The sequence below is a fragment of the Aethalodelphis obliquidens genome, unplaced genomic scaffold (assembly GCF_003676395.1).
Source record: "Aethalodelphis obliquidens isolate GAN/ISIS:26980383/991018 unplaced genomic scaffold, ASM367639v1 scaffold3, whole genome shotgun sequence".
Classification (NCBI taxonomy): Eukaryota; Metazoa; Chordata; class Mammalia; order Artiodactyla; family Delphinidae; genus Aethalodelphis; species Aethalodelphis obliquidens.
The window spans coordinates 73,921,889-73,948,770 of NW_020837947.1; the positions used below are offsets into that span (position 1 = coordinate 73,921,889).

Sequence of the window (26,882 nt, forward strand, 5' to 3'; positions counted from 1 at the left end):
AGAGGCTCCAGAATATCTATATAGGGGGAGCACAGGAGAAGCGTTCTAGTTAGAGACTAAAGGCAGATGACTCGTCTTGACCTTTCACTCTCATAGCTAGCCCATCATTTTTACTTAGACTGTATGTACGCATGAGGTGGTTGGGAGAATTGGTAAAGGTTAAAGTTGCCTCAAGCACCACTGATACCACCATGTTAGCAAAGTCAGGGACCACAGATCCATGTCACTGCACCATCAACAGAACCTCTTCATTTCCTTCCTTTGGCTGTTCTCCAGAGGCTGGACACCAGTCCACTTACGGCTGCACACAGAGAAGAGGACAGGCAAGGCAATACAGTTACTAACTGCTAAATAAAGCCTCCACCAGAGGGACCCACAAGAGGAAAAAAGAAAATAACACCAAAGCCTAACAGCTGGGCCTGATCCCTTAGCGGTCCTGCAGAAATTAGGGAGGAAAGCGTCCTGCTGTTGAACAAAGACCTCCCAACATGAGTCCACAGATAGACACAAATCATACCAGAAAGGGACCTGCACCAATAAAACTGGGCAAGGAGATCCTGGTATGTTAGACTCTTCTCCCACCGAAAGCCAAGTACCTATCTACAGCTCTTCCAAAGAACCATGTCTATTCTCTGATCCTATAATTCCCTGGACCACAGAGATTTTTCTGAGAGAAAGGGAAGTGGGGTGGAAATAAGTGACAGCAGTAGCACTCCATGGCCACTAGGAAATTTAAACCAGGAAAGAGTTTTCAGTAACTTGGCTATTGCTCCCTTGGTAAAATGAATCACCTAAGGATCGCCCAGCCTGGAAACACTGGGAACACATTTCACTGAAATTTTACTTGACCGAAATCCTTAAGTATAATGGGAGCTAAAGCTGAGTGGTGAGCCGCCTTCTGCCTGCAGAAAGAAATAGCAGGAACTAGGTAAGAAAGTGAATAAAGGTAATTTGGCAAGAACTGAGTGAGTGCAACGCTTCACTGAGTCTATATGGCTCAAATTCCGCTTCTAAGTATCTGAGAGAGATCAGGAGAGACTATGTAGGTTAGAGGTTCCTGGTTCCCCACCTGAGTCACTATCAACAGATTGTGGGATAAAGGAAGCCATTTAAAAGAACACAACTAGTGCAATAATTGGATGCCACAATATCTAACTTTTTCCTCTTTTTGTATAAAGGTTAAATACTGCGAGCAGAGTTGTAACCTTGATATATATGTACAGAATAATTAAAAGCTAGAAGGTCCTTGGGCAGAAACTCTGTAGAATATTTAACAAAGGAAAAGTTGCCTTCTTCAGGCAAATGACTCAGCTGGACTTAGGAATTTGTTCAGAACGCTGTGGAACTTTTTAGTGTCTATCGGTGTTTAATTTAGATCTGAAGTGATATAAGGGGTTTATGCCAGTTCATATGTTCCTTTCTCCATCTGATTAATGAACTAACACGTTCCTAAAGTAATATAAAAGGTTCCTTTTGAGTTTCGAGGAACCTTCCCTTTTTAAAGAACAAAATGCTCAAGTTCGGAGTCTACAGATTCTCGATTAATGAAGAATGTAATACTGTGTTCGCGTGTGTTCCCTTTTGGCTTAGAAACAAGTTTCTTTGTTTCTGCTGGACTCCAAGCTGGCAGCAACCAGAAGAGAAAAAGACGAGGATTAAAAGGAACAGCCTGCCCAGAAACAGAGATAAGGAGAAATCTCTTATTACCAACTTTGCTTAAGTGTCCAGAAGCCAAAACTACAGAAAAAGAATCTACTGGCTAATTTTAAGGCTGGCCCCATGCCACCACTTCTGGCTGGTGGCCAGAGGCCCTCAGGGGGAGAGGGCTAACAGGATGCCCCTAGAGAAGGTCAGGCATTGCATTGCTGAAGCTGCCTTTGGGTGTAGCTGCTCAGTCGGAAACCAAAAACTTTTTGTCCAACAGGTTTCCCAAGTGATTCCTTAGCACGTGACACTCACCAACATTTACCTAACTGATCCCCCATCCCCTCTGCCAATCTAAGCAACTGAGAACCCTCCACTCAACAGGAACAGAAAACAAAGCACTGGGCTCCCACCTCTATGGCTTGACATAGGAGGCCTCGCTCCACAAGGATCTCGCAAATGACAATGAATGCTGTCCTCCACGCGGGGCTGTTTTTACTGGCTACTCCCAACTTGACTAGAAAATCATTGTTCCTCGTGAATTTAATTACTCTGTGACTTTATAACTGCATGCAAGGCACTAACCAGTGGAATTCCAAGTTAGAATTGAAGCACAGACTGCCTAGCTATGTAATAACCTACACATTTAGCCTCAAACCTCCTGAGACAGGTAAGCGACAACAACAGCTCGATATGCAAGCCTGTAGAAGTTAAGCTGCCATATAGCTGCCATGCCACCAGCCATGCTACTTTTAGAAGAAAGAGCAGTTCTTTCTCAGTTGTAATTTAATGCGTTTGTGATCTGTTTCCTTAAGATAAACAAAAGAGAGTGGGAGAATCCAGGGATTCCCAGATATTGGGCAATCTGAACTGCCCATGTGAAAATGGTTATACTGGTCCGCTTCTGCCCCTGATCATTTCTGGGATCTAAAAAGAAAAGCCTTATAATTCAAAAATTAGACTTGAATCAAATGAGCAACAATTCTGAACCCATGAAAAGTAAAGTTTAAAAAAAAAAATCACTTGCTTCAATATGTAAATATTAGAAAGTGAGCTGTCCCAACTAAAACAATTAAAAATGTCCAGTGCACCCAAATCCAGGAAATGCTGAAGAAAAAAGTTTGTGTTTTTCCCTCTGTTAAAAGTACCGGTCTAGGGCTTCCCCGGTGGCGCAGTGGTTGAGAGTCTGCCTGCCGACGCAGGGGACACGGGTTCAAGCCCTGGTCCGGGAAGATCCCACATGCCACGGAGCAACTAAGCCCATGCGCCACAACTACTGAGCCTGCGCTCTAGAGTCCGCAAGCCACAACTACTGAGCCCACGTGCCACAACTACTGAAGGCTGTGTACCTAGAGCCCGTGCTCCGCAACAAGAGAAGCCACTGCAATGAGAAGCCCGTGCACCGCGACAAAGAGTAGCCCCTGCTTGCCACAACTAGAGAAAGCCCGCACACAGCAGCGAAGACCCAACACAGCCAAAAATAAATAAAATAAATTTATAAATCATAAATTTTTTAAAAAAAATTAAAAAAGAAAAAAGTACCGGTCTAAAAGAGGATTTTTTTATGACCCAGCACCAGATTTTGGATGCTAACATAGAGATAACATCCCTAATATCAAATGGACAGATGAGATATGTCATACTTGACAGTGAAAATATAAAATAAGAGACCTTTTACTCTCTCTTAATCTATGTTGCTCTTGATATAGTTTCATTTTTCAAATTCTTAATGATGATGTTTAAAAAGATACATGAATCAATTTTATACTTTCTGACAAGAATGGTCTATATTCCCATTTCTCCTGGTCTACTTTAGCCCAAGCCCACCTCCTAAGCCCCTGCTGGTGCTCACATCTGATCATTTTAAATGCCTGCCATTGCAAATAAGGTTGAGAAAAACAGGCTCAAGGTCATTACACTCTGATGCTTAAAATGTCAAAGAGAACACCTGCTGGCAGCTCTGACATTTATTATTTAATCAACTAAGGAAAAAAAAAAAGTCAAAGCACCAGCTGCCACCTCAGAACAACTTAATGCACTAATCGAAAACCTTGTTCACAAGAGTCACGAAAAGAATTGTTAAAAACTTTTTAATATGGGTTATCGATGACTAGCTGCTTCTTACCTCATGAACAGTCAAAACCCCTGAGCTTTGTTATTAAAATTCCTTATACATTCCTTATATTTCTCATGTTTTTATATCAATGAGTTGCTCATTTATAAAATAAGAAGGAAAAACAATGTAGTACCAAAAGCTCAGAATTGCCTTCTGGGTCTGGCTCACCTACTTGCCGCTGGGCAACTTGATAACATCTAACCTCGCAGAACTTCAGTTTCTACATTATGTGGAGAAGAACTAGATCAAGGTTTCTCAACCTCAGAGCTACTGACATTTGGGGTCAGATCATTCTTTGTTTGGAGGGTTGCCCTCTGTACCAAAGGATAGTTATCAGCATCTCTGACCTCTACCCACTGCGTACCAGTGGCAACCCCCCGTTGTGACAACCAGAAATGGCTCTAGACGTGGCCAAATGCCCCCAGAAGAGCAAAACCACCCCCAGTTGAGACTTGCTGGACTAGATATATACTCAATTTCTCTCCAGCCCTGATACCCTACAAAATAAATACCTTACTCTCTTAAATGTAATTTGTTAAGCCACTGGTCAACATGCCTACTGTGAGGATACTCAGTTTGATTTTTAAAGAAATTGAAATACAGTGACTGTCTGTACCAATTCTAATTTTAGCAGATTCTAAAACAGTTTTTTTTTTTGCAGTGAAAATTCACAAAAGGACATTAAAGCAACATATAAGGGAAACTAATATAAAGTATATGCCAATAATATCTCCATCCCATTTTTGAGGGTAACTCCTTCAACTGGATGAAAAGAAAGGCATTTTAACATGTTCTTTAACTAGTTTTCCCACATGTGTACTTTCAGTAAACAAAGGGGCCTTATAATAACAGGAGCAATTTAAAGTGACTGACTTTTAAGAAGAAAGAAAAACACAGCTACTCTCAAGCCTTTTAAAATATTTTTTAAGCATATTAGAAAAAAAGTTTACACCATCTTATGAATTCCTGTTTTTACTCCAAATTTATGGAAGAGTTAGGTATCTTACAATCTGTATCTGGTATTCAATTTGCCCTGAAGTCATAAATGTATATACTTCCATAGGGGAAATAAACCTATTCCTGAAGAACTATCATTAGTTTACCAAGTTTTTTTTGTTGTTTTTTTTTTCACTAAAATTAGTTTCAACTGCCCAGAGGCCAAACCCCATCTCACAGGTTACCATTATTCAGTGGAACCTGACAGAAAATACAAGAGTGTGATTATTACTCAAGTAACCCTTTCTTTGTTGGAGGAACATATAATGCAAGGTCACTTTTTCTGTTGAAGATGTTCATTTCCTAATTCTGGTGAAAGTATGAGACTTGTCAAAAGATTTTGCCTTCAGCCTCCACATTTAAAACTTATCATACTGGAAAAGGGATTTCTTAAGAGAAAATTAAGAAACACACTACTATATATTAAAATAGATAGCCAATAAGGACCTACTGTATAGCACAGGGAACTCTACTCAATATTCTGTAATAACCTATATGGGAAAAGAATCTGAAAAACAATGAATATATGTATATGTATAACTGAATCACTGTACACCTGAAACTAACACAACATTGTAAATCAACTATACTCCAACAAAATTGAAAAAAAAAAGAGAGAGAAAATTAAGTGCCTAATGTAGCCCATGGTTCTAGGATGACATAACAATTGTTATATTCATAAAACCTCTAAATGTAAAGGAAATTAAAGCATAAAGAAAATGTGCTCCTCTTTTTTAAAAAGATAAAAGCATAAAGAATACCTAAACGTGTACTTTCACTTTACTGATGAGGATACTGGGGCCCAAAGTCAACTCCCAAATATTGGCACATTACAGACAAAAACCCGCCTTCTCCACATGCTTGTCCTAGTTTTCCTTCCTGAATTCAGTGTCTTAAAGTATCTGGTTTTACAATTTCTCTGATGTTTACATAAGAAAACAAGTAAGTGGTTATATTCGTTTTCCCAAGCTGCTACGACAGGCCACAGTCGTGGTGGACAGGAATGAAGAGAGTAATGGAAAAACATCAAATCCCATGAAAAGGCAGACGTTTAGGCTTGTAGATTAATTCAGCAAAGCCTCTGCTGTTCCTTTTCTCACCTGAGTTTCCTCCAATAAGTGGAACAAAATACCGCCTTGGGGACCACAGCCCAGCCACATTCACTGCAGTACAGGATAGTGTTAAATAAAAACGTGCCCTGAACCTGACACACCAAAGTCTTATGTGAATAAAACATACACAAACACTGCCTCATACAGAGAATGACAATAATGAGGGCAGATTTTGTACATGACGTGCAGACTCCATCTCAGTGACTTACATAAATGAAAGGATGTGTGGAATTCAACATAAAATCACACCCTACCCTCAAAATCAACTGCCGTTAATGGCCCTCCCCCATCCCCTGCTTCCCTAGAACTACCTCCAGTCCCCACCATTGCTCCTGACCAAGGGATCCCCTCCCCTAAAAAGGTTAAAAATGCCATGTGTTTATGCGGTTATGCTCTTCTACTTTCAATTTCCGAGCACTCTCTTTATTTTGTTCTGTCAAAGGACAAGGAAGGAGAAACGCAGTTCGGTGACGCTAAACTCACACTCATCTGTATTACCTGGGGTACAAAAGGGGTCTACCTCCCCTACTTTTTTTTTAATAGCATTGTCCCTAATGAGTCAGTTCCTTCTTTTTAATATTAAGTAGTATTCAGCGTCACAATATTATGTCAGTAACCTGCAATCCTTCAAATTCTCCCTTCTGGTGGAATTTAAAACCCTTCTCTGCAGTTCCAGAGTACTGATACAAGGCCAACCGAGACAAGTCTCATTTCAAAGTGTAGGCTGCCACCTACTGGCTGAGCGCTTCTCAACATCCAGCTCTCTCCAGAAAGTGAATCAATCCCTCACAAGAGGTTTGCTTGCTATGTCATTCAATGCAATGTATTCAACTATAGCAGCATAATCTTTTTCATTCTTTTCAATACAAAGTCTTTAAACAACAAGGATTTACTGTACAGCACAGGGAACTATACTGAATATCTTGTAATAAACTATAACGAAAAAGAATCAAAAAAATATAGATTTGTACATATAAATATGTACAACAGAACCACTCTGCTGTACACCTGAAACTAACACAATATTGTAAATCAGCTATACTTCAAAAATTTTTTAAGTTAAGTAAATACAAATTTTTTTAACTTCAAAAAGAGACTACCGGGCTTCCCTGGTGGCGCAGTGGTTGAGAGTCCGCCTGCCGATGCAGGGGACGCAGGTTCGTGCCCCGGTCCGGGAGGATCCCACATGCTGCAGAGCGGCTGGGCCCGTGAGCCATGGCCGCTGGGGCTGCGCGTCCGGAGCCTGTGCTCCGCAACGGGAGAGGCCACAACGGTGAGAGGCCCGCGTACCACAAAAAAAAAAAGAGAGAGAGAGAGACTACCAAGACAAGCATGCTTGTGTATAGCTTAAAATTCTCAGCCTATACTCAAAAGAGCAGAGCATTATTTTTAAAAGATGTGCTATTTCTTAAATATACAAAAAGTTCTGTTTGGATAGATTTCTCTTCACCATTTCCTTTGTTCTTCACTCCTGAAAACGGAAGCTCATTTCCTCTTAGAGAAAGTGGTGGTGATTTCATTGTTCGTATTGATCAACCTGGAATTATTCAAAATTTGAATTCATAGTCCTAAAGCTAGTGTAAAAATTCACAACAGCTGCTGACAATAAAGCTAAGAATTAATTTAGCTGTTAATTAGCCCAACCCTTTGTCATGCAGACATAAATCTTCCAGCACCTTCTATGAGCAGTGGACTTTTTCCTAGTGAGAGCTAGTTTCTCCCTGTTTTAAGCTCTTTTTAAAGAAAATCAGACCAACTAAAAATCACTAAAGGGAGATAAGGAAACCCCCTTTCAGAGGCAGCAGCCACTGTCTTGGTGACAGAGTGAGGGGTAAATACACTCAACAACATTCACTCAATAAGTACTGCATGATGCTATATTAGGAGCTAGGGATGAACCCACGATTTAAATGTCTATTTCCTTTGAGAAGTTGTCTGGTACAGAGATCTCGTGGGAAGACAATTACAATAATTTGCAATATGTAAAAGATGTAAAATCTGGACAGTGATAAAGTAGTGACTGAAGGTGAAATAGGAGTTTCCCAGGGAATCAGATGGGGAAGAGAGATCCAAATAGCATGTGCAAAGGAAGAGAGATGAAAAACACAAGGGCTTAGGGAAAACGTCCCATAATTCAATATTAATGAATAAAGTGAATGAGGCCAGGTATGTAGGGAGGGAGCAGATCTCAAAGTCTTTTGCATATTCTGCCAAGAAATGTGCATTTCAGCATGATCACACTGGCAACAGGCAGTGACTGAAGGGAGGGCGATTACTAAGGAAAGCAGTGAAACTGTCCGAGCAGGGATGATTAGGGATCTGAAACGAAACTCCAGGGCAGTGAGAACGGAAAGGAGAGGCCATATTAAAGACAAACTCTACACAGGGAGCTATACTCAATATTTTATAATAACTTGTAAGGGAAAAGAATCTGAAAAGAATATATATATATTTTTTACACATATATATATATATATATGTGTAACTGAATCAGTTTGCTGTACACCTGAAACTAACACAACATTGTAAGTCAACTATACTTCAATAAAAAAATAATAAAGTAAAAAATAAATTTTTAAAAGTAACACTCTAGGAACTTTGCTGGTAGTGCAGTGGTTAAGAATCCACCTGCCAATGCAGGGGACACGGGTTCAAGCCCTGGTCCAGGAAGACCCCACATGCCTCAGAGCAACTAAGCCTGTGCACCACAACTACTGAGCCTGCACTCTAGGGCCTGTGCTCTGCAACAATGAGAAACGACCACAATGAGAAGCCCACGCACCGCAACTAAGAGTAGCCTCTGCTCACCGCAACTAGAGAAAGCCCGCACATAGCAATGAAGACCCAACACAGCCAAATAATAAATAAATAAATTCATTTTTTTTAAATGTAAAAGTAACATTCTAAATTGAAAAAGAAAAAAAGACAAACTCTGAAGATAAAATTGTAGGACCTGACTGGACATGGAGAATGAGAAAGAGAGAAGTGAATGGTGGTATACTCACCAAGATAGGAAATGTAGTAGGAGGCATGGATTTGCTGGAGGATATAATAAATTCAGCTGAGTTTGAAAAGTTTGGAAACACTGAGTCTGAAAGGACTCGAACACCGAGGAGAAGATTGTGGAGGGGTGGGGGACTGAATCCACAGAGATGAAGCTCAGGGCAGAGGTCTAGACCAGAGATAGAAACTCGGAAGTCGCTAGTGTGTGAGCACAGGTGACAGGAATGAAATGTCCTGGATGAGAACCTGGGCAGAAGCCAACAGAAGACCTGCCAGCTTTGTAAAGCACGTGGCATGCCACCACGCTGGCTCAGGCAGGGCAAAACAGTGAGGGCTAGAAACTGCTCAGCGTAGATACAGATAAGACTAGTTACAAAAGTGTAATCTGGGACTTCCCTGGTGGCTCAGTGGTTAAGACTGCGCCTGCCAATGCAGGGGACACAGGTTCAAGCCCTGCTCCGGGAAGATCCCACATGCTGTGCAGCAACTAAGCCCGTGTGCCACAACTACTGAGCTTGTGCTCTAGAGCCGGCTAGCCACAACTACTGAGCAGGCCCATGCACCTAGAGCCCATGTTCCACAACAAGAGAAGCCACCGCAATGAGAAGCCCGCGCAACGAAGAGTAGCCCCCGCTCGCTGCAAGTAGAGAAAGCCTGTGCGCGGCAATGAAGACCCAACGCAGACACAATTAATTAATTATTTTTTAAAAAGTGTAATCCAACTTTTGGTTTCCAGTCCCACATGTAAGGAGCTTGGCAGTCGCCACTCCATCCTAACAAGTAAAAAGCTCAACAGACTAAAATCGACAGCTCTTCTTGGATCCTTAGAGAGGTGAGGACATAGGGCAAACCACTGCCCCCAAGACTGGAGAGACGGATGGGTGAATACAGGGAATCTCAACTTTCCAGAGCTGGGGCAGGAAACCTGGGCTGTAACTGACGAATTGCTGGAGGTTCTGTGTGGACAAGCCTGAGAGTTAAAACCTCCAGGGACCAAGTTGCAGGGGCTCCCCACAATTTTGTGAGGCTTACCTCCAGGAGCTCAATCAGGTTTCCACAGTAAATGTCGGAGAAAATCCCCTCGTGCTTCCAGCAAGGGAAGTGAACAAGCAACCATTCTGAAATATGCCAGAGCACTTCCCTCCTTAAGTAATAGTCATATAAAACTAGTTAACCAGAGCCCAACCTACTGGGTATCATCAGAACCTAACTGACCTGGGGGAAGGGAAATACCCAGCTCCAGCTCACTCTAGCAACCCTGTCCTACCTGAGGCAGGGAGAAAAAACTGAGAAATGTTTGTGAAGTTCACAGTCCAGGGGCACAGGCTCACTAAAGACAAACCTCATCCTAGGATTATAGAACACTTGCCCTCTCCCCACACCTCACCACCACATCCCTGAAGGCCTATTTACAGCAGTTACCCAGTGCATCACGTCTGGCTAGCAAGAAAAAAATTACAAGGCACATCAAAAGGCAAAAGACACGTTTGAAGAGATAGCGCAAGCATCGTTCCAGACGTGGCAGGGATGCTGGAATTATCAGACTGGGAATTTAAATGATTAATATGCTAAGGTCTCTAATGGATAAAGTAGACAGCATGCAAGAACAGATGGGCAATGTAAACAGAGATGAAAATCCTAAGAAAAAAAAAAGCATAGTTCTATGTTTTAAATACTAGTTAATATATATAAATATATTCAAATATGTCTAGAAGTGACAACAATACCAAGATACATACAGTGGTTTTCTCTAGGTTATCTCTGGTAGTTTGGGCAATTTTTATTTTCTTCTTTACACTTTTCTACATCTTCCAAATTTTCTACGATGCATATGCATTTTGAAATCGAATGTATAAAGGTTTTTTTGTTTTGTTTTGTTTTTTTCTTGCGGTGCGCAGGACTCTCACTGTTGTGGCGTCTCCCGTTGCGGAGCACAGGCTCCGGACGCACAGGCTCAGCGGCCATGGCTCACGGGCCCAGCCGCTTCGCAGCATGTGGGATCCTCCCGGACCAGGGAACGAACCCGCGTCCCCTGCATCGGCAGGCAGACTCTCAACCACTGTGCCACCAGGGAAGCCCAAGGTTTTTAATTTCTTTTTTACGATCTAAAATCTCTAGGAGTCAGAATTAGCTGGAGAGAACTGAGACAGTTTGAGATAGCTGAGACTGGTCCAAGTATCTCAAACTCTAAAGAGCTGTTAAAATAGACAGCTAGGAGAAAGCAGAGGGACAGGACCCAGAAAAATGAAACTGCTGTAAAGGAAGGGAAAAGAACAACCTGAGAGTTCCTGCTAAGTGGGATGGGACACTTGATTTCCCAGATTCAACTATGGTTTCCTGGATGCAAGTATAACCTCAGAGAAGAGTGCAACAAGAAGGAACAACAGTTAGAAAAAAAAAAATCTTAAGGCCCCTCACTCCTTACTGCACACAGGAGATTTACAGGACAGCGGCAAAGGTAAGACAGTAGGCAGATGTCGACTCCACCCCAAACTTAACTGCTTTGATTTCCACAGTAGATAAAGCTGAGGAAAAACAAGAAAGGTCAAAGCACCTCAAAGTCACCCGTCACAGAAAGAGGTTGAAACACATTCCTTACAGAGGAATATGCATTCTATGATGGTTTTAAGTCTGAGGCAAATGAAATGAGTGAAAGCAATAGGTGGAAATGGATCAATGCCAGGCAAAAGGCACAGACTGGTGGGGATGAAACATGTGGAAGGATAATGTGATGGTTAATGCCAGGTGTCCACTTGGCAAGGTGATGGTGCCTGGCTGTCAGATCCCAGTCTAAGATATTGCTGTGATGGTATTTTTAGATGTGATTAACATTTACATCAGTAGACTTTAAGTAAAGCAGATCATCCTTCTTAATGTGCATGGGCTTCATCCAATCACTTGAAGGCCTTAGAAGAAAAGACTAAGGTTTCCCAAACAAGAAAACATTTGTCCTGAAGCCTGCCCCGTTTTCCAGTCTGCTGGCTTGCCCTGCAGATTTCAGATTTGCAAGCCCCACAATGGTGTAAGCCAGCTCCTTAAAATATAAATCTCTCTTTCTCACTTTCTCTCTCACTTTCTCTCTCTCAATATAGATATAAGTATAGGTATAAATATAGATATAAGTATAAGTATAGATAATACAGATATATAATACATATACACACACATATCTACACACACATAGATATATCCTAATGGTTCGATTTCTCTGGAGAATCCTATTGCAGATAATAGAAGATGAAATCTATTAACAGAGACCAATAGGGCAGAACCTTGAACTAGACGCAATGGGACTGAAATGGGCTAAGGTAGGGGACTTCCCTGGCGGTCCAGTGGTTAAGACTCTGTGCTCCCACTGCAGAGGGCGTGGGTTCAATCCCTGGTCGAGGAACTAAGGTCCTCCATGCCCCACAGCATGGCCAAAACAAAAAACAGCAAAAAAGAGTAATCCATGTTCTTGGGGTTGGGGCTTTCCTGGTGGTCCAGTGGTTAAGAATCTGCTTTCCAACGCAGGGGACGTGGGTTTGATCCCCAATCGGGTAACTAAGATTCCACATGCCGCGGGGCAACTAAGCCCATGGGCCGCAACTACTGAGCCCACGCCACAACTAGGGAGAACCCCGCGTGCTGCAATGAAAGATCCCATGGGCCACAACTAAGACCTGATGCAGCCAACTAAATTTAATTAATTAGTTAATTTTAAAAAAACAAAAGAAATCGGCTAAGGTAGACGGCAATAAGAGGTCAAAGATTCCCAGAGCATGAAGGACATGACAAACAGTGTATTTAATGAAGACTATTTTGGAATCTATAATATGTATAATGAACTAGATCAGAGGGAAGCTACAGTTAGAACACGCTTGGAGAAATCTAAGCCAAAGGAGTCTGTGGGTGGCCGTGGAAACGAAAGGAACCCATCTGTACAATAAGGATACGGCAAACATTTCAACAGGCAAACTTTGTATTTTCAAGATCTTTAAGTAAAAGTTCTACAGGAATACTGTTCATATATAAAGATACTAACTTACCATACTTGTCTCGCAAGCCAACAGTACATCTAAAGACTCCACCAAAGGCAACATCTTCACCAAATATTACTGAAAAACAATGTTTAAAAAACACATTGTATTTAATAATCCCTAAATGATACTAACAATGAGAAATAAGTAATTTAAATGTTTACATTTTCAATTAGAAAACAGGAATGGACCACAGATCTAAATCAAGGTTTCCCAATTTCGACATCAGGGACACTTTGGACTGGTTAATTCTTTTGTCATAGTGGCCTGTCCTGTGCATTGCAGACACAGAGCAGCACCCCGGGTCTCTATCCAGTGGATGACAGTGACCCCACACAGAGCTGTAACAGCCTCAAGTCTGTCTCCAGACATTATTAACTGTGAGGGGAGGAGGGGGGATTAAAATCCCCAGTTGAGAAAGAAACACAGATCTGGAATCTCATCTTGTTTTACCCATGAAGGAAACGAGGCCAGAAAAGTAGTAAAGTAACTTAACAAGTCAGAAAGCAAGAGGCAGACCTGTGACTCACACACCAGGCTCCTGAGTCCCAGAGCAGCGTTTTTGTTTTTGTTGTTGTTGTTGTTGTTGTTTTAAATACACGACATACAATGAGAGTCAGCAATCGAAGAGCTAAAGGAACAGCATTTCAAGCTGAGAGAACAGTCACAAATAGGAAAGTGGCAGATTGCGTGAAAGAGAAAGGAGGCAAGTATGACGGATGTAAGGAACGAGGCAAAGAATAGTATAGGTGAAAACTGAGGGGCACCTCGTAGTAAGGCAAAGAGAACCAAACAACGGGTGTTCACAAAGCTGAATTCTAGTCCCATTAAGGCACCTCATCGGCTTCGTGGACCTCAGGAAAATAACTCACCCTTCTCTACGGGGCTACATCAGTCATTCTCGGTCAAAACAAAGGAAGGTCTAACCATCCACTAGTCCAGCTCTCACTTCCTCCTAAAAATGAACCTGTTTTTCACTTGACCTTAAAACCAGAGATTCCCAAGTGGAAACCCAAGGTACACTAAATATACATAGGAAGTCAAGTCAGTCAAATGTAGAAAATACACAGTGGGACAACTGGCTTTATAGCAATAATTTAATTGAATAAGATAAAGTTACTTATAAAGTTAATTATAAATATTACAGTTATTTCCCAAAAAATCTTACAAGTTGAATGACAACGTATCCCAAAGGAAAGCACAGAATCAAACCTTCATTTTATAAATAGATAGCTGAACGAAGTGGTATTTTCCATTTTTTTCTACATGCTAGAGAAACAGCAGTACTTATTCAAAAAACCCAGAAGGTATTAATGTAATATAAGGACCACACATACTGTGGGAGAAAGTTAACTTAATGATGCCAGATATACGTGCGAACTAATTCATAATAAGAGGATTAAAAAATGTGTTTAAATATCATAATTTGATTATTTAGCCTTAAGCATTTGTTCAGGTCTTTTAAAAATTTCAAGTAGATATAATGTTACCCATTGAGCTCCAGACAAATATTTCTAGCAAATCTTCAATTCTGAATTAACACAACTACCACAGTCAAGCACAAAGGAAGTTTACCTGCAGTAGGGTCTTTGGCCAGTGAGTTATCTAAGGCACTTGTTACTGCCTGGAACAGATTCATTTTCTGAGTTTGCCCTGTGAAAATTAAAAAAAAAAAAAAGAAAATTCATGCATTGTAACATATGTAAAAAATAACCAGTTTAACTGTTGATTAAAATTTAATTAAAGTCAAGGTAGATGGGACTTCCCTAGTGGCACAGTGGTTAAGAATCCGCCTGCCAATGCAGGGGACACAGGTTCAAGCCCTGGTCCAGGAAGATCCCACCTGCCGTGGAGCAACTAAGCCCGTGTGCCACAACTACTGAGCCTGCACTCTAAGAGCCCTCAAGCCACAACTACTGAGACCATGTGCCACAACTACTGAAGCCCACGCGCTCTGGGACTCATGTGCCGCAACTACTGAGCCCGCATGCTGCAATTACTGAAGCCCACGCACCTAGAGCCCATGCTGCCCAACAAGAGAAGCCGCCGCAATGAGAAGCCCATGCACTGCAACGAAGAGTAGACCCCCCTCACTGTAACTAGAGAAAGCCCACACGCAGCGAGACCCAGTGCAGCCAAAAAAATTAAATTTAACTTAATTTAATTTAACAAAATTAAAAAAAAATAAAGTCAAGGTAGAAAGAAAGGTATAGAATATATTGCGCAAATTTACTGAATTATTTACAATGATGCAGGCTCTGTAGAGGATACAAAAGCAATACAAACTTTAAGACACTTGTTGAAGAGGCAAAATTTAAACATATTAAACAATTTTAAGACGAGTATAAAAAAAAGGAGGAAGGAACATGACAAAGTTGAACGAATGTGTGTAGACAATAAATAAAAGCTATGGAAAGTCAGAAAAGGGAAGCAGCCAGAGTGGTAGCGGTCTGGGAAGACGCCCTGGATGAATCTTAGGAACATAAGCCATAACAAATACATGTGACCAATGTCATGTGTTAAATGTGCCAATAAGAACAAATGGTCATGGGCCACAGAACAGTGAGGAAGGCTAAAAAACTTCAGTGCCCAGAACTGCTGGTGTATGGAGAACTCTATAACCCCATGCCTAAGCACACCAGCTTGGCCCTTCCTATTTCTTATTGCTCAAGCAGAATCTCTGTGAGCCAATCTCTGTCTCCCTAAATGGGTTGCTGAGAGGATTAACTGGAACAATACATGTAAAGCACTTAGAACAGTACATGAGACAGTGAGTGTTGAATAAATATTAGCATTAATTGTCAGACTCTGGTCTGTGAATGTGGCCTTCATCTGGACCTTGGCATCATTCTGAGCGGTATAAAGCTTTATGTGATAAAGTTCCAAACGTTGGAATTCAGAAATACCATGATTTTAGGGCTTTGCTTTAAGCCTCGGTGCTGCCCAGTGCCCACAATCGTCCCAGAACTGTAGGGTCAGATCATCCACAAAAGCACTACTCAGAGCAGAAAAGGCTTCTGCCTGAACCTTCTCTGATACACAGGACCCGTCTTCATGTTACTGCCTGATCCATGCACCTTAACCCATAGCCATGCTGATATCAAATCCCTCCAACACCTGCTGCCTACCCTGACTACTGGCCCATCTAACCTCTGTGAACCCCAGTGGCCTGTGCATCCCAAAAGCCAAGGTCTAATTCCCAGGGTGGGTCACAACCATGACTGCTGTTGCCTTCAACCCTGCAGCCCAGAGACACTGACTGATCAGTCATCCTTTTCCTGGAGGCCCATCCCTGGAGTGCCCTGGCTCCACAGCAGGCTCTGACCTAGGACACCTGCAACCTTCCATCTTTCCCGCCTTCTGATTCTCTGTCCAGCTCTGGGCTCCCACCTGTCTCTGATCCCTTCCACACTGTTTAATACCCAGGCTACAGGTCTCGGCGATACCCAGTCAGATCTGCCCTGATGCCCTCTGAGCCCAGAATAAAGCCTGGTTCTACTCTTATTTCTGGTGTAGAGAATAGGAATTTATTCAAGAAATCACTGTCATATCACCATCACACCCCATGTCCATAATTACTTCATAATGTATTTTTCTTAAAGGCTAAGCCATTTAATAGATACTTTCCTTAAATCCTTCTCCATTCTATAAAAACTCTTAGAAGGGTTGACTGGTGCCCAGCATCAGATGATAATCGTTTAGGGTAAACTATTTTCCCAACCACCGTGACATTCCCACTCCTTCACCTCTTTCATACATTTCCTAAAGTAAGATTTTTATCTAGGAAAATCTAATGAGGATTTTCATAGCTAAGACTCTAGGGAGGATGAAACTGCCGAAACGTCTAAACTGGTACTTATTTCAAGTCTGCTGACCGTTTGAATTAATACTGAATGCCTCTAAGACATCTCATCTCACTGCTGCTTGGCAAGTTTCCAGTAAGGAGAAAGCAAAGACTTTAATAATAAAAATCAAACAGAGTGAATCTGAAAAGTATTGCTTGATAACCACAAAGAATTTGTTCATCTTGTATGAAAATAATTTACAAGTAAGGGTATCTAAATGTTATATTTCCACATGAACACATAATCTTTCCCTTCTGAATACTTTTTTTTTCCCAAACAAAGTCAGAATTTTGGGGTTTTGGATTAACTGCTATTCTACTAGATGCTTTTAAAAGCTTTAAGTGACAATTTTTAGTAGAACAACATCTACTTGTGATTCTTTTTTAATCTGCAGTGTGATTTATGGATGGGTCTGAAAGAAATCACAAGTTATTCAGAGGTAACATCATTTAAATATTTATTTTCCTTAGAATTACTTATTTTCCTGGGGGTTACACCAAAAACTATTGATAAAGTATGCCTAAAGTTCCCTCATGATAAGATAAGCACACCTGGAGCATGTCTAACCAAAGCTGTGCCACTGGTAAGACCTTAAAAAGGAGAAAAGAAAAAGGCCTATGAACACCACTACAAAATTATTAAACCCAGTTGCCAAATCACACAATTACCAGTATCAATAACTGGCTGCAAAATTTCAAAGCCAGACTGACGACTCTTCTTTTCCAGGATAAAAAGTTATAACAAAATGAACATAAATATACACAGCGTGCAATTTCCCAAGCCAAGGATGCAAGCTAAAGGGTACCCATTGGTAAAATGGGGTTTTATGGTTGGAAATGAGCTGCTTACTCAAAACTGTCCTAAGTAGAACACTGTGAAAAACCGGGTCACCATCTGGCCAGTAGGCACATGAAAAGATCTTAACTTCGCTAACTATTAGAGAAATGCAAATCAAAACTACAATGCGGTATCACCTCACACTGGTCAGAATGGCCATCATTAAAAAGTCTACAAATAATAAGTGCTGGAGAGGGTGTGGAGAAAAGGAAACCCTCCTACACTGTTGGTGGGAATGTAAATTGGTGCAGCCACTATGGAGAACAGTACGGTGGTTCCTTAAAAAACTAAAAATAGAACTACCATGTGATCCTACAATCCCACTCCTGGGCATACATCCAGAGAAAACTCTAATCTGAAAAGATACAGGCACCCCAATGTTCATAGCAGCACTATTTACAACAGCCAAGACATGGAAGCAACCTGAATGCCCATCAACAGAGGAATGGATAAAGAAGATGTGGTACATATATACAATGGAATAGTACTCAGCCATAAAAAAGAATGAAATAATGCCATTTTCAGCAACATGGATCAACCTAGAGATTATCATACTAAGTGAACTCAGTCAGAAAGAGAAAGACAAATATCACATGTTGTCAGTTATATGTGGAATCTAAAATATGCTATAAATGAACTTATTTACAAAACAGAAATAGACTCACAAAGAAAACAAACTTATGGTTACCAAAGTGGAGGGGGGGATAAATTAGGAGTAGACAGCAGATACAAACTACTATATATAAAATAGATAAACAACAAGGTCCTACTGTATAGCATAGGGAACAATATCCAATATCCTGTAATAAACCATAATGGAAAAGAATAAATTTTAATTTTAAATAAAAAATTTTAAAAACCAGGTCATCATCATTGCTGCAAAGACAAAGTGGCATGTTGCTGGGATGTAAGGGACACAATAGAACATAAGGGGGCAGAGGTTCTTAACTGCCTTTGATCAGAGCTATGTGCTCAGCCCTTACAACAGTATCTGACATGCAATAGGTGCTCAATAAATATTTGCTGAGTGAACAGCTGAACAAATAAACCTATGAGGCTGTTTCTTAAAAATTAAAAAATAGGGCTTCCCTGGTGGCGCAGTGGTTGAGAGTCCGCCTGCCGATGCAGGGGACACGGGTTCGTGCCCCGGTCCGGGAAGATCCCACATGCCGCGGAGCGGCTGGGCCCGTGAGCCATGGCCACTGAGCCTGCGCGTCCGGAGCCTGTGCTCCGCAATGGGAGAGGCCACAGCAGTGAGAGGCCCACGTACCGCAAAAAAAAAAAAAAAAAAAAAAATTAAAAAACAGACAAAGCAAATTGTTCATCAACCACTTAAAAACAAAGGAATGGGATAGGAAAAAATCTACCAGTGTCACAATTCAAAGACAAATTCCAGGCCAAGGGGAGTGGGGGAGAGGCAGTACTGCAGTACCAGTCTGATGAGCAGTACTCAGTTATTCTGAGTAACCATTCCATATGCAGCATGGGGTAGCACTGAAGGGAGAGAGAGGCCATCAGCAGAGCTAGAGCACCTGAGATTTAGTGGGTCACACAGGTGCCCCAGGAGCAGCGTCCAGAAATAACCCAGGTCAACAGCAGCCCATGCTGACAGTAAGTGTATCTACACTTAGACCCCGAACAAATACAAATAAATACACAGCTAAGACGTGGATTAGGGTCTACTTCGGAAAACGAAGCTTCCACCAACACATCCAGCGCTGGTTCTGCTCTGGGCTGCCTGGTCCCTGGTGGAGACCTGTGTATCACAGCCCCTCCTCGTTGTGTGCCTCTTAGAAACCCCCGCGTTGAGCACACTGCCTGACACATACATGACAGGCAGTACACGCCTGTTGAAGCACGACGAATGCGTGATTTCCGTGGCATAATCTGGCATGAACCACACTGTAAAATGGGAGGATGCCTAAGAAGCTACCTGTCTTCCCCCAGCAAAACCTCTTCCACCCCTCCAGATACCCTACTCTCCAGGAATCTTTTGCTAGGAGCCACGTATATACCTCTACCCCATCCTAACCCCTATTAAAGGGTGTCCCGACCTCTACCCCATAAAGTAAGTTTCGGGGAGAATTCAAGTAACAGGGACGGAACATTTTATATTGAAATGTAAATGAAGGGTCTCCAAACGCAAATGCCTTTTGAAGGTGCCCGTGTTACTGCATATCCACGAAAAGGAAGAAATTAACAGTTCGGGGTGAGGTGGGCTCATGCTAACATCTGCCAACGCATGACGCCCATGGTATGACAACCTGCGGCGCTTCCCTTACCTTTGCTGGCCCTAATCTACTCAGTCTCTATGATTCTTAAATCCATCTATATTGCTGGTTACTCACAAATGGGTTTCTCCAATCCAGACCTCTCCTCTGTGCTCTTGGCTTTTATATCCAACAGCTGTCAGTTCTCCACTTGGGTGTCTTGGGCTTTTCTAACTCAACCAGCACAGAACTGAACTCTTGATGTCCACTCCCAAAACCAGTCTTTCCACTTTAAAAACCGCACTAGATGGCACCCAGGTGCCCAAGCCAGAAACCAAGGAGGCATCCTTGAATGTCCTCCTTTCATCCATTCTATGTATCTAATCCCCTAAATCCTACTTCCATTGGGCTATTGTGAGAATTCAGTGAGATAACTACTATCAAATGTCCCAATATTTAGGGAGCATCTACTCTGCACCAGTTACCTTCCCTCTCCCCTAATTAGGGAGACCCTTCTAGCACAATGGGTGTCAGGCACCAGTAGTTGTATGGATTATCTTATTGAGTGCCCCCAGCGACCCTCTGAGGCAGTGCAAATGAGGAAAATAAAGCTTATGAAGACTAACACACATGGCCAATGTCACAATGCTACGTTGTAAAGTGCGGCTCAAATTCTCTATCACAGCACTGTTACTTGAGGATTAAATGAATCGATACACGCAAGGCACCCAGAATAGCACCTGGCACACGGTGAGCACAGATCAAAGTGTCCGCTCTCATCGTTATCTTCATTCTGTGGGGTACCACGAGAGGTTTGGATGAGCAATGATAAAGTCAGTCAGCACAGGAAACACAGAGTAAGAGGAGAAAAGAGGAAGGACATTCACTGAGGGCAATTCTAAAAAAGATGAGGAAAAGAGACCTGGAGAGAATTCTCTGGCCCCAAGGGTTTCTACCTGTGACGTAGTTGTTTTGGTGCCAGATCAGAACTCACACCACCTTACCTCACTCAGAGTGTTCTATTCCGTCAACACTGCCAATGCTAGAGACTGAATGTTTGTGTCCCCCCAAATGCAGATGTTGAAACTTAATTCCCAATGTGATGGTATTTGGATGTGGGGCCTTTGGGAGGTGAGTATGTCATGAGGGTGGAGCCCTCATGAATAGGATTAGTGCACTTACAAAAGAGACCCCAGAAAGCTCTCTCACCCCTTCCACTATGTGAGGACACAGTGAGAAGATAGATGGCTAAGAACCAAGAAGCAGACCCTCACCAGACACTGAATCATCTGCCAGTGCTGTGACCTTGGACTTCCAGAACTATAAGAAATAAATTTCTGTTGTTTATAAGCCACCCAGTCTATTGGCATTTTTTTAAATATATTTATTTATTTATTTATTTATTTTTGGCCGTGTTGGATCTTCGTTTCTGTGCACAGGCTTTCTCTAGTTGCGGCAAGCGGGGGCTACTCTTCATCGCGGTGTGCGGGCTTCTCATTGTTGTGGCTTCTATTGTTGTGGAGCACAGGGTCTAGACGCGCAGGCTCAGTAGTTGTGGCTCACGGGCTTAGTTGCTCCGCAGCATGTGGGATCTTCCCAGACCAGGGCTCAAACCCGTGTCCCCTGCATTGGCAGGCAGATTCTTAACCACTGCGCCACCAGGGAAGCCCTATTGGCATTTTTGTTACAGCAGCCCAAAAGGACTAAGACATCTCAACACATCCAAAATTTAAGTCACCCTCTCCCTCTCTGAAAACGTGCTTCTCCTCTGCCATCCCTCATTTCTATCAGTGCGACCACCACTTCACCATCCTTTCAGCCTCCCAGGTTGAAAATGTGAAGTCACCTTCGATACACCTTCCCCTGACTGAGCCCCTGCATGCAAAACGGTGCCAGAGCCTCCCAAACATGCCACCATTTCCACTGACACTCACCAAGTTCAAGCTCCTCATGTGGACAATTACAATATCTCTCTGACGCATCTCTCTGCCTCTTTACCTTCCCTTCACCAATCCATTCTATAAACTTGCCCAGTAATATAATACAAGGACATCTCAGGTCACTTTCTTGCCTAAAAACACTCAATGGCCCTCCACCGCCCACAGAACCACATTTGAATCTATATGTAATGCACCGGCGCAGTGAAAGGCGCGTTAGAGATATTCAATCTTTCCTTCTCCCCAAACTTTACTCTAGCTTTAGAGGCCTCCGTTTACTTTTCCTAACTTGTTTCCCACCCATTTTCGTTCTCCTCCAAATAAACTCACTACTTCCTGTTCCTCATATAAACTCCATGCTTTCTAACCTCTCTTTGCTTACACTGTTCCCAACCCTAAAAATTCTAATACTGGCAAGAAGGCCGTCATCCCATAATACAAAGATTCTTCATTATGCCGTTGATCTTTGAAAGCTGCCTACTGTCCCGTACACAGGACATCCCCGACCACAGTGGCCTTCTCGACTCCTACAGCACATCTCACCCCACCTCAGGGCCTTCACCCTTGCTTGTCCTTGTTTCTTCCTGGAAAACAAGCTTCCACTCTGGTCCTTGCTGAGGTGATTCCTTTATCAATCCTCACCATGCAGCTTAAATGTCACCTTCTCAGAGTTGACCATGACCACCACTCTATTTAAGGAGTCCGTTTCACGTGTCAAAATAGCCAAAATAAAAGAATAAAAGTTATCTGTAGCACGCATGAAAGGCAGAGAGACAGTAACATAGAAAGGCAGAGAGAGAATAGGTATCTTCATTAGTACGTACAACAGTACGTGTGGGAGACTTTGGCATTAGACACATCTGGGTTCAAATTCTTGTGCTGCTTATCAGACTCGGGCAGGCCACCAACATCTCTACGCCTCAATTTTCTCATCTGTAAAATGAGCATAATATTCTCCAGCTCACAAGGTTACTGTGAGAATTACAGACTGATGTCTACCACAACACCTGGAACAGAGCAGCTGCTCAAGAATGGCAGACAGTATTAGCACTGAGAGAAGAAATAACCCCGTGTACAATTTTTAAAATACACAAAATACCCGAGTGTGTGTGTGTGTGTGTGTGTGTGTGTGTGTGAGCGCGCGCTGCAGACACACTCACACGCATGAGCACATACGATTCTGACACCAATTCCAAAGTGCATGTGTCTTTTTAACACATCACCAAGCAAGTCTGCAACACCAGCTGGGTGTCCTATAATTCATCTCAACTCCTACAGATTAAGGGCTCAGCCCTACAAAACCGCCCCTCCCCCAATTCAGATGCCAACACCAAGTGAGGTTGTCACCTGTGCTTCTGACTGACCAGCTTAAGATGGGAGGTTCCCACAGCTCCTCCTTGGGTTTGATTAATTTGCTAGAGCAGTGCACAGAACCCAGAAACATTTTACTTACTAGATCGCTGGTTTATCATAACTATAATAAACTATATATAACTCAGGAGCAGCCAGATGGAAGAGCTGCACAGAGCACGGTGTGTGGGAGAAGGTGAGGCGCTTCCCTGCTCTCTGAGAATGCCACTCTCTCAGAAGCTGTTTGGGGAGGGGGGAGGGTTAATTTTTAATTTTTATTGTTTTTGTCCACACTGCACGGCTTGTGGGATCTTAGTTCCCCAACCAGGGATCAAACCCAGGCCCCTGGCAGTGAAAGCAAGAGTCCTAACCATGGGACCACCAGGGATTTCCCTCTCCGAAGCCATCTGAACCCTGTCCTTTGAAGTTTTAGGGAGACTTCCCTAGGCATGATTGATTAAATCATTGGCCATTGGCAATCCACTGACCTGGAGGTCCCCCTACCCTCCCCAGAGGTCAGAAGGGTGGGATTGAAAGTTCCAAACCTCTAAGCACATGGGTCACCAGCTCCCATCCTTAGGTGACTTAGGGGCTTACCAAAAGTCAACAGTAACATAACTAAAGACACCTTTATTGCTCTCATCATGGGAATTTTCAAGAGTTCTGTGCCAGGAACAGAACAAAGACCAAATATGTATTTCTTACTACAAATCACAGTATCACAGTACACCTGTGATTTTAGCATGACACCCAGTACTCACACTCTCACACCTCAAATAGAAGTATGAACTGGTAATTTGAACTATGCATTAAAAATCCATTAAAGTGTTCATATCTTCGAATCAGAAATCTTATCCCTGGGACTTTATCCTAAAGAAATAATCTCAGATACAGTAAAAGATACCTGAAATGTTTCTATCTGAATTATTTACAACACAGCAAAACTGTAACAACAAAAGCATAAAGGTAATTATTAAAAGTTTCCATTTACTTACCGAGTGCTTCTTAGTAGTCAGAGACTGTGTTAAGTACATTATGCACGTTATCCTTATTTAGTCCTCATAACAACCTTCCAAATTAGATATTATTAACTCCTTATAAAGAAATTGAGGTTCATGGAGGCTAAGTGATGAGTTTAAAGTTATAGGTAACAGTGTGAAGATGGAACCTAGCCTAATCTGATTTTAGAGCCAAGATTTTAACCACTGAATTATACAGTGTTTCTGCTCGACGGAACACGTCTTTTTTTTTTTTTTGGCCATGCCACATGGCTTGTGGGATCTTAGTCTCCCAACCAGGGATAGAACCTGGGCACTCGGCAGTGAAAACATGGAGTCCTAACCACTGGACCGCCCAGGGAATTCCCAGAACATGTCTTCTTCCAAAGAAGGTTATAAAAACTATATAACAATATGGGAAAATGCTTCTGATTAAATAATGCAAATTGTATCTGTATTAAAACTACAATTAGGGGAAACTTTTATTCCACTCATTTTATTAGTGGAATACATTAATTCCACTAAACTGAAAGGAAATACTTAAAGGATACACCCCAAAATATTAGCAATATTTACAGTGGTGGGTGGTGAGATTACTTTCTTTTTTTGCTCTTTTCTATTATCCAAAATATCTGTGATATGCTTTTATTATTGTTATAATAAGAACAAACATTTTATTATCATTTTACTCAAGTTTTAGTAATTTCGTAATTATGGAAGGAGGTTAAGAAGACCTATGCTCTATTTCTCAAGTATCGGGCTAAAGTTTCTTTGCTTTGAAGACAGAATTCGAGGTCCATCTTGTTGAATAGAAAAAGTCGCTATTCGCCTTTATGGTGTCTACTATTTCACAAAACCGGAACACCTCTTAGTAAATAGTTTCCACATGCAGTTTAGCACATCGTTTAGAATGGAAGCTCTGGAATCTGAACAATTAGATTCCAAAGCTGATGCTACCACTAACTTATCTGTGTAATCCAGGACAAACCATCTCAAGACCTCATTTAACTTAACTGGGAATAACAACATTACCTACCTCTTAAGGTTGTCCTAAGCATCAAATGAGAGGATGAATGTAAACTTCTCAGCCCATGCCTGCCTGTGGTAAGTGCTCAATAAATGTTCATTTTTATTACTCACAAGCAAATACTGGCACACTTCGCAAAATGTCAACTCTAGCATGTGAGAAGTTCTTAGCCAAGGAAAAGGTAGCTGTTTTCTCATTGTTTCCAATGTTCTGATGATAGACACTGGATCTGTTGGAGATTACAGAAAACTCGCAGAAGAAACCGTAAATGTTATGCAACTGTCATACCGTGAAGCGTGAGAGGTGCTACGTGTCTGCTGCCGTTGGAAGCACTTGAAGGCTTCCTCTGCCCATCACCTACATCGTCACCTACATCGCTTACCCCTCCTTGACTAAGTGGCAGCCTAGCCCAGCACAAGCTTAGTACTAGGCTCAGATAGGAAGCTGGATGTTTTCTGTGACCTTGGGGAAATCAATTCAGTTACTTTAGTCCCTCCGTTTTCTCTTACCTACTAAAGCAAAAAAAAGGGGAGGGGCGCTTTATTTATTTATTTTTTTAACATACCGATGCCTGTACTTTGTGGCCCAGCAATGGGCAAGCTGGGGCAACTCTGGGGGTCGGGGGGCACTTGGAAAAGCAAGGATAGAGAACGGAGAAAGGGAGGCTGTCCCTGGCACCACCCCTCCACCCCCAGGCCCTTGCACACCTGGTGTGCCTTGTCACCCATCTCGAGGGTGCCGAGGGGCTGCCTCTCGAGGGTTGAGTAGTCACAAAAATGTAGCAAGGAGGAAATCACAGTCAGACCCTAAGGTAGAACAAGGCTCCGGAGGGCAGGGCAGGGATTATGCCGGGATGCAAGGAGGTCAGCCCGACGGACCCCGCCCAGAACAGGCAGGGCGGCATCCGTTATGACCTCCCGCGGGCCTGGGAGTCTGGGTTGCGCGGGAGCGGACAGGGCAGCCGCTAGCTCACCGTACTCCAGTGGCTCCGGGTCAGGCTGGAAAGTGAAGTGAGCCACCTGCCGCCTCTGGGCCGCATCCCCGTCGGCCGAGGCGGGCTGCAGGAAGCCCCGCGGCAGCCCCGCGCCACGCAGCCGACGCCAGTGTCCCTCGGGCCCGGCCGCGCGGAGCCGCAGCAGCCTGCCAACCGTCACCGCCGTCGCCGCCATCCCCACACGCCGCCGGGGTTTGCAGGCTGCGCCGCGGCCCGCTGCCGGCAGGGAGGGCGGAGCGCCGAGGCGGCTTCCACACTGGGTGGACCGAAGGGGCGGCCCCGTGAAGCGAACCAATCGGAGCTCGGAATTCGGGGGTGGGAAAGGCGACGAGAAGAGCCAGCAGTGTTTGCCCGTTGTGCGCATGCGGAAAAGGGGCAGGTGAGCTCCAATGAGATTGTTCCTGGAGGCGGAGTCCTCCCAGTGTCAGCTGCCAGGGTCCGGGAGCAGAACGCGGTTCTGCAAAGTTCCACGCTCTACCTGGGTTTGTTCTTTTCCAACGTAATCTGCGTTGTGAGGTTCCGATGGCTTTTCCATTTTAAGATTTATATTTTCTTTTGAAATGTAACCCTTTTTTATCCTCTCCTGCTCTTTACCTTTATTATCCTGTAAGTAAGGGATGGAAAGGGTTACCGATCGGCATTGGTTACTGGCTTTGAGTTTCAGAACACTGCGGGAATCGCTGCTCTAAACCTGCGCTCTTTAGTCAAACCCTCCCTGAGTATTTAATAATTTTGTATAGATTTTTATTTTGTTTTTCTGGATTTAAATGAGAGTGAAAGAGGTAAATTTAGAT

The 26,882-nt window shown here is 42.8% G+C and overlaps 1 protein-coding gene across 1 annotated transcript in view; it reads right to left on the bottom strand.

Moving 5' to 3' along the window:
- LOC113612201 (2-oxoisovalerate dehydrogenase subunit beta, mitochondrial-like) overlaps positions 1–26,467 on the bottom strand; it is a 73,483-nt gene extending 47,016 nt beyond the window's left edge. The window contains exons 1-3 of the mRNA XM_027091875.1: positions 26,068–26,467; positions 14,466–14,543; positions 12,900–12,968 (exon numbers count right to left, since the gene is read on the bottom strand). Coding sequence (XP_026947676.1) covers positions 12,900–12,968; positions 14,466–14,543; positions 26,068–26,452 — 532 coding nt within the window. The 5' untranslated portion in view covers positions 26,453–26,467. The remainder of the gene's footprint in view (positions 1–12,899; positions 12,969–14,465; positions 14,544–26,067) is intronic.
- Positions 26,468–26,882: the final 415 nt, after the last annotated feature.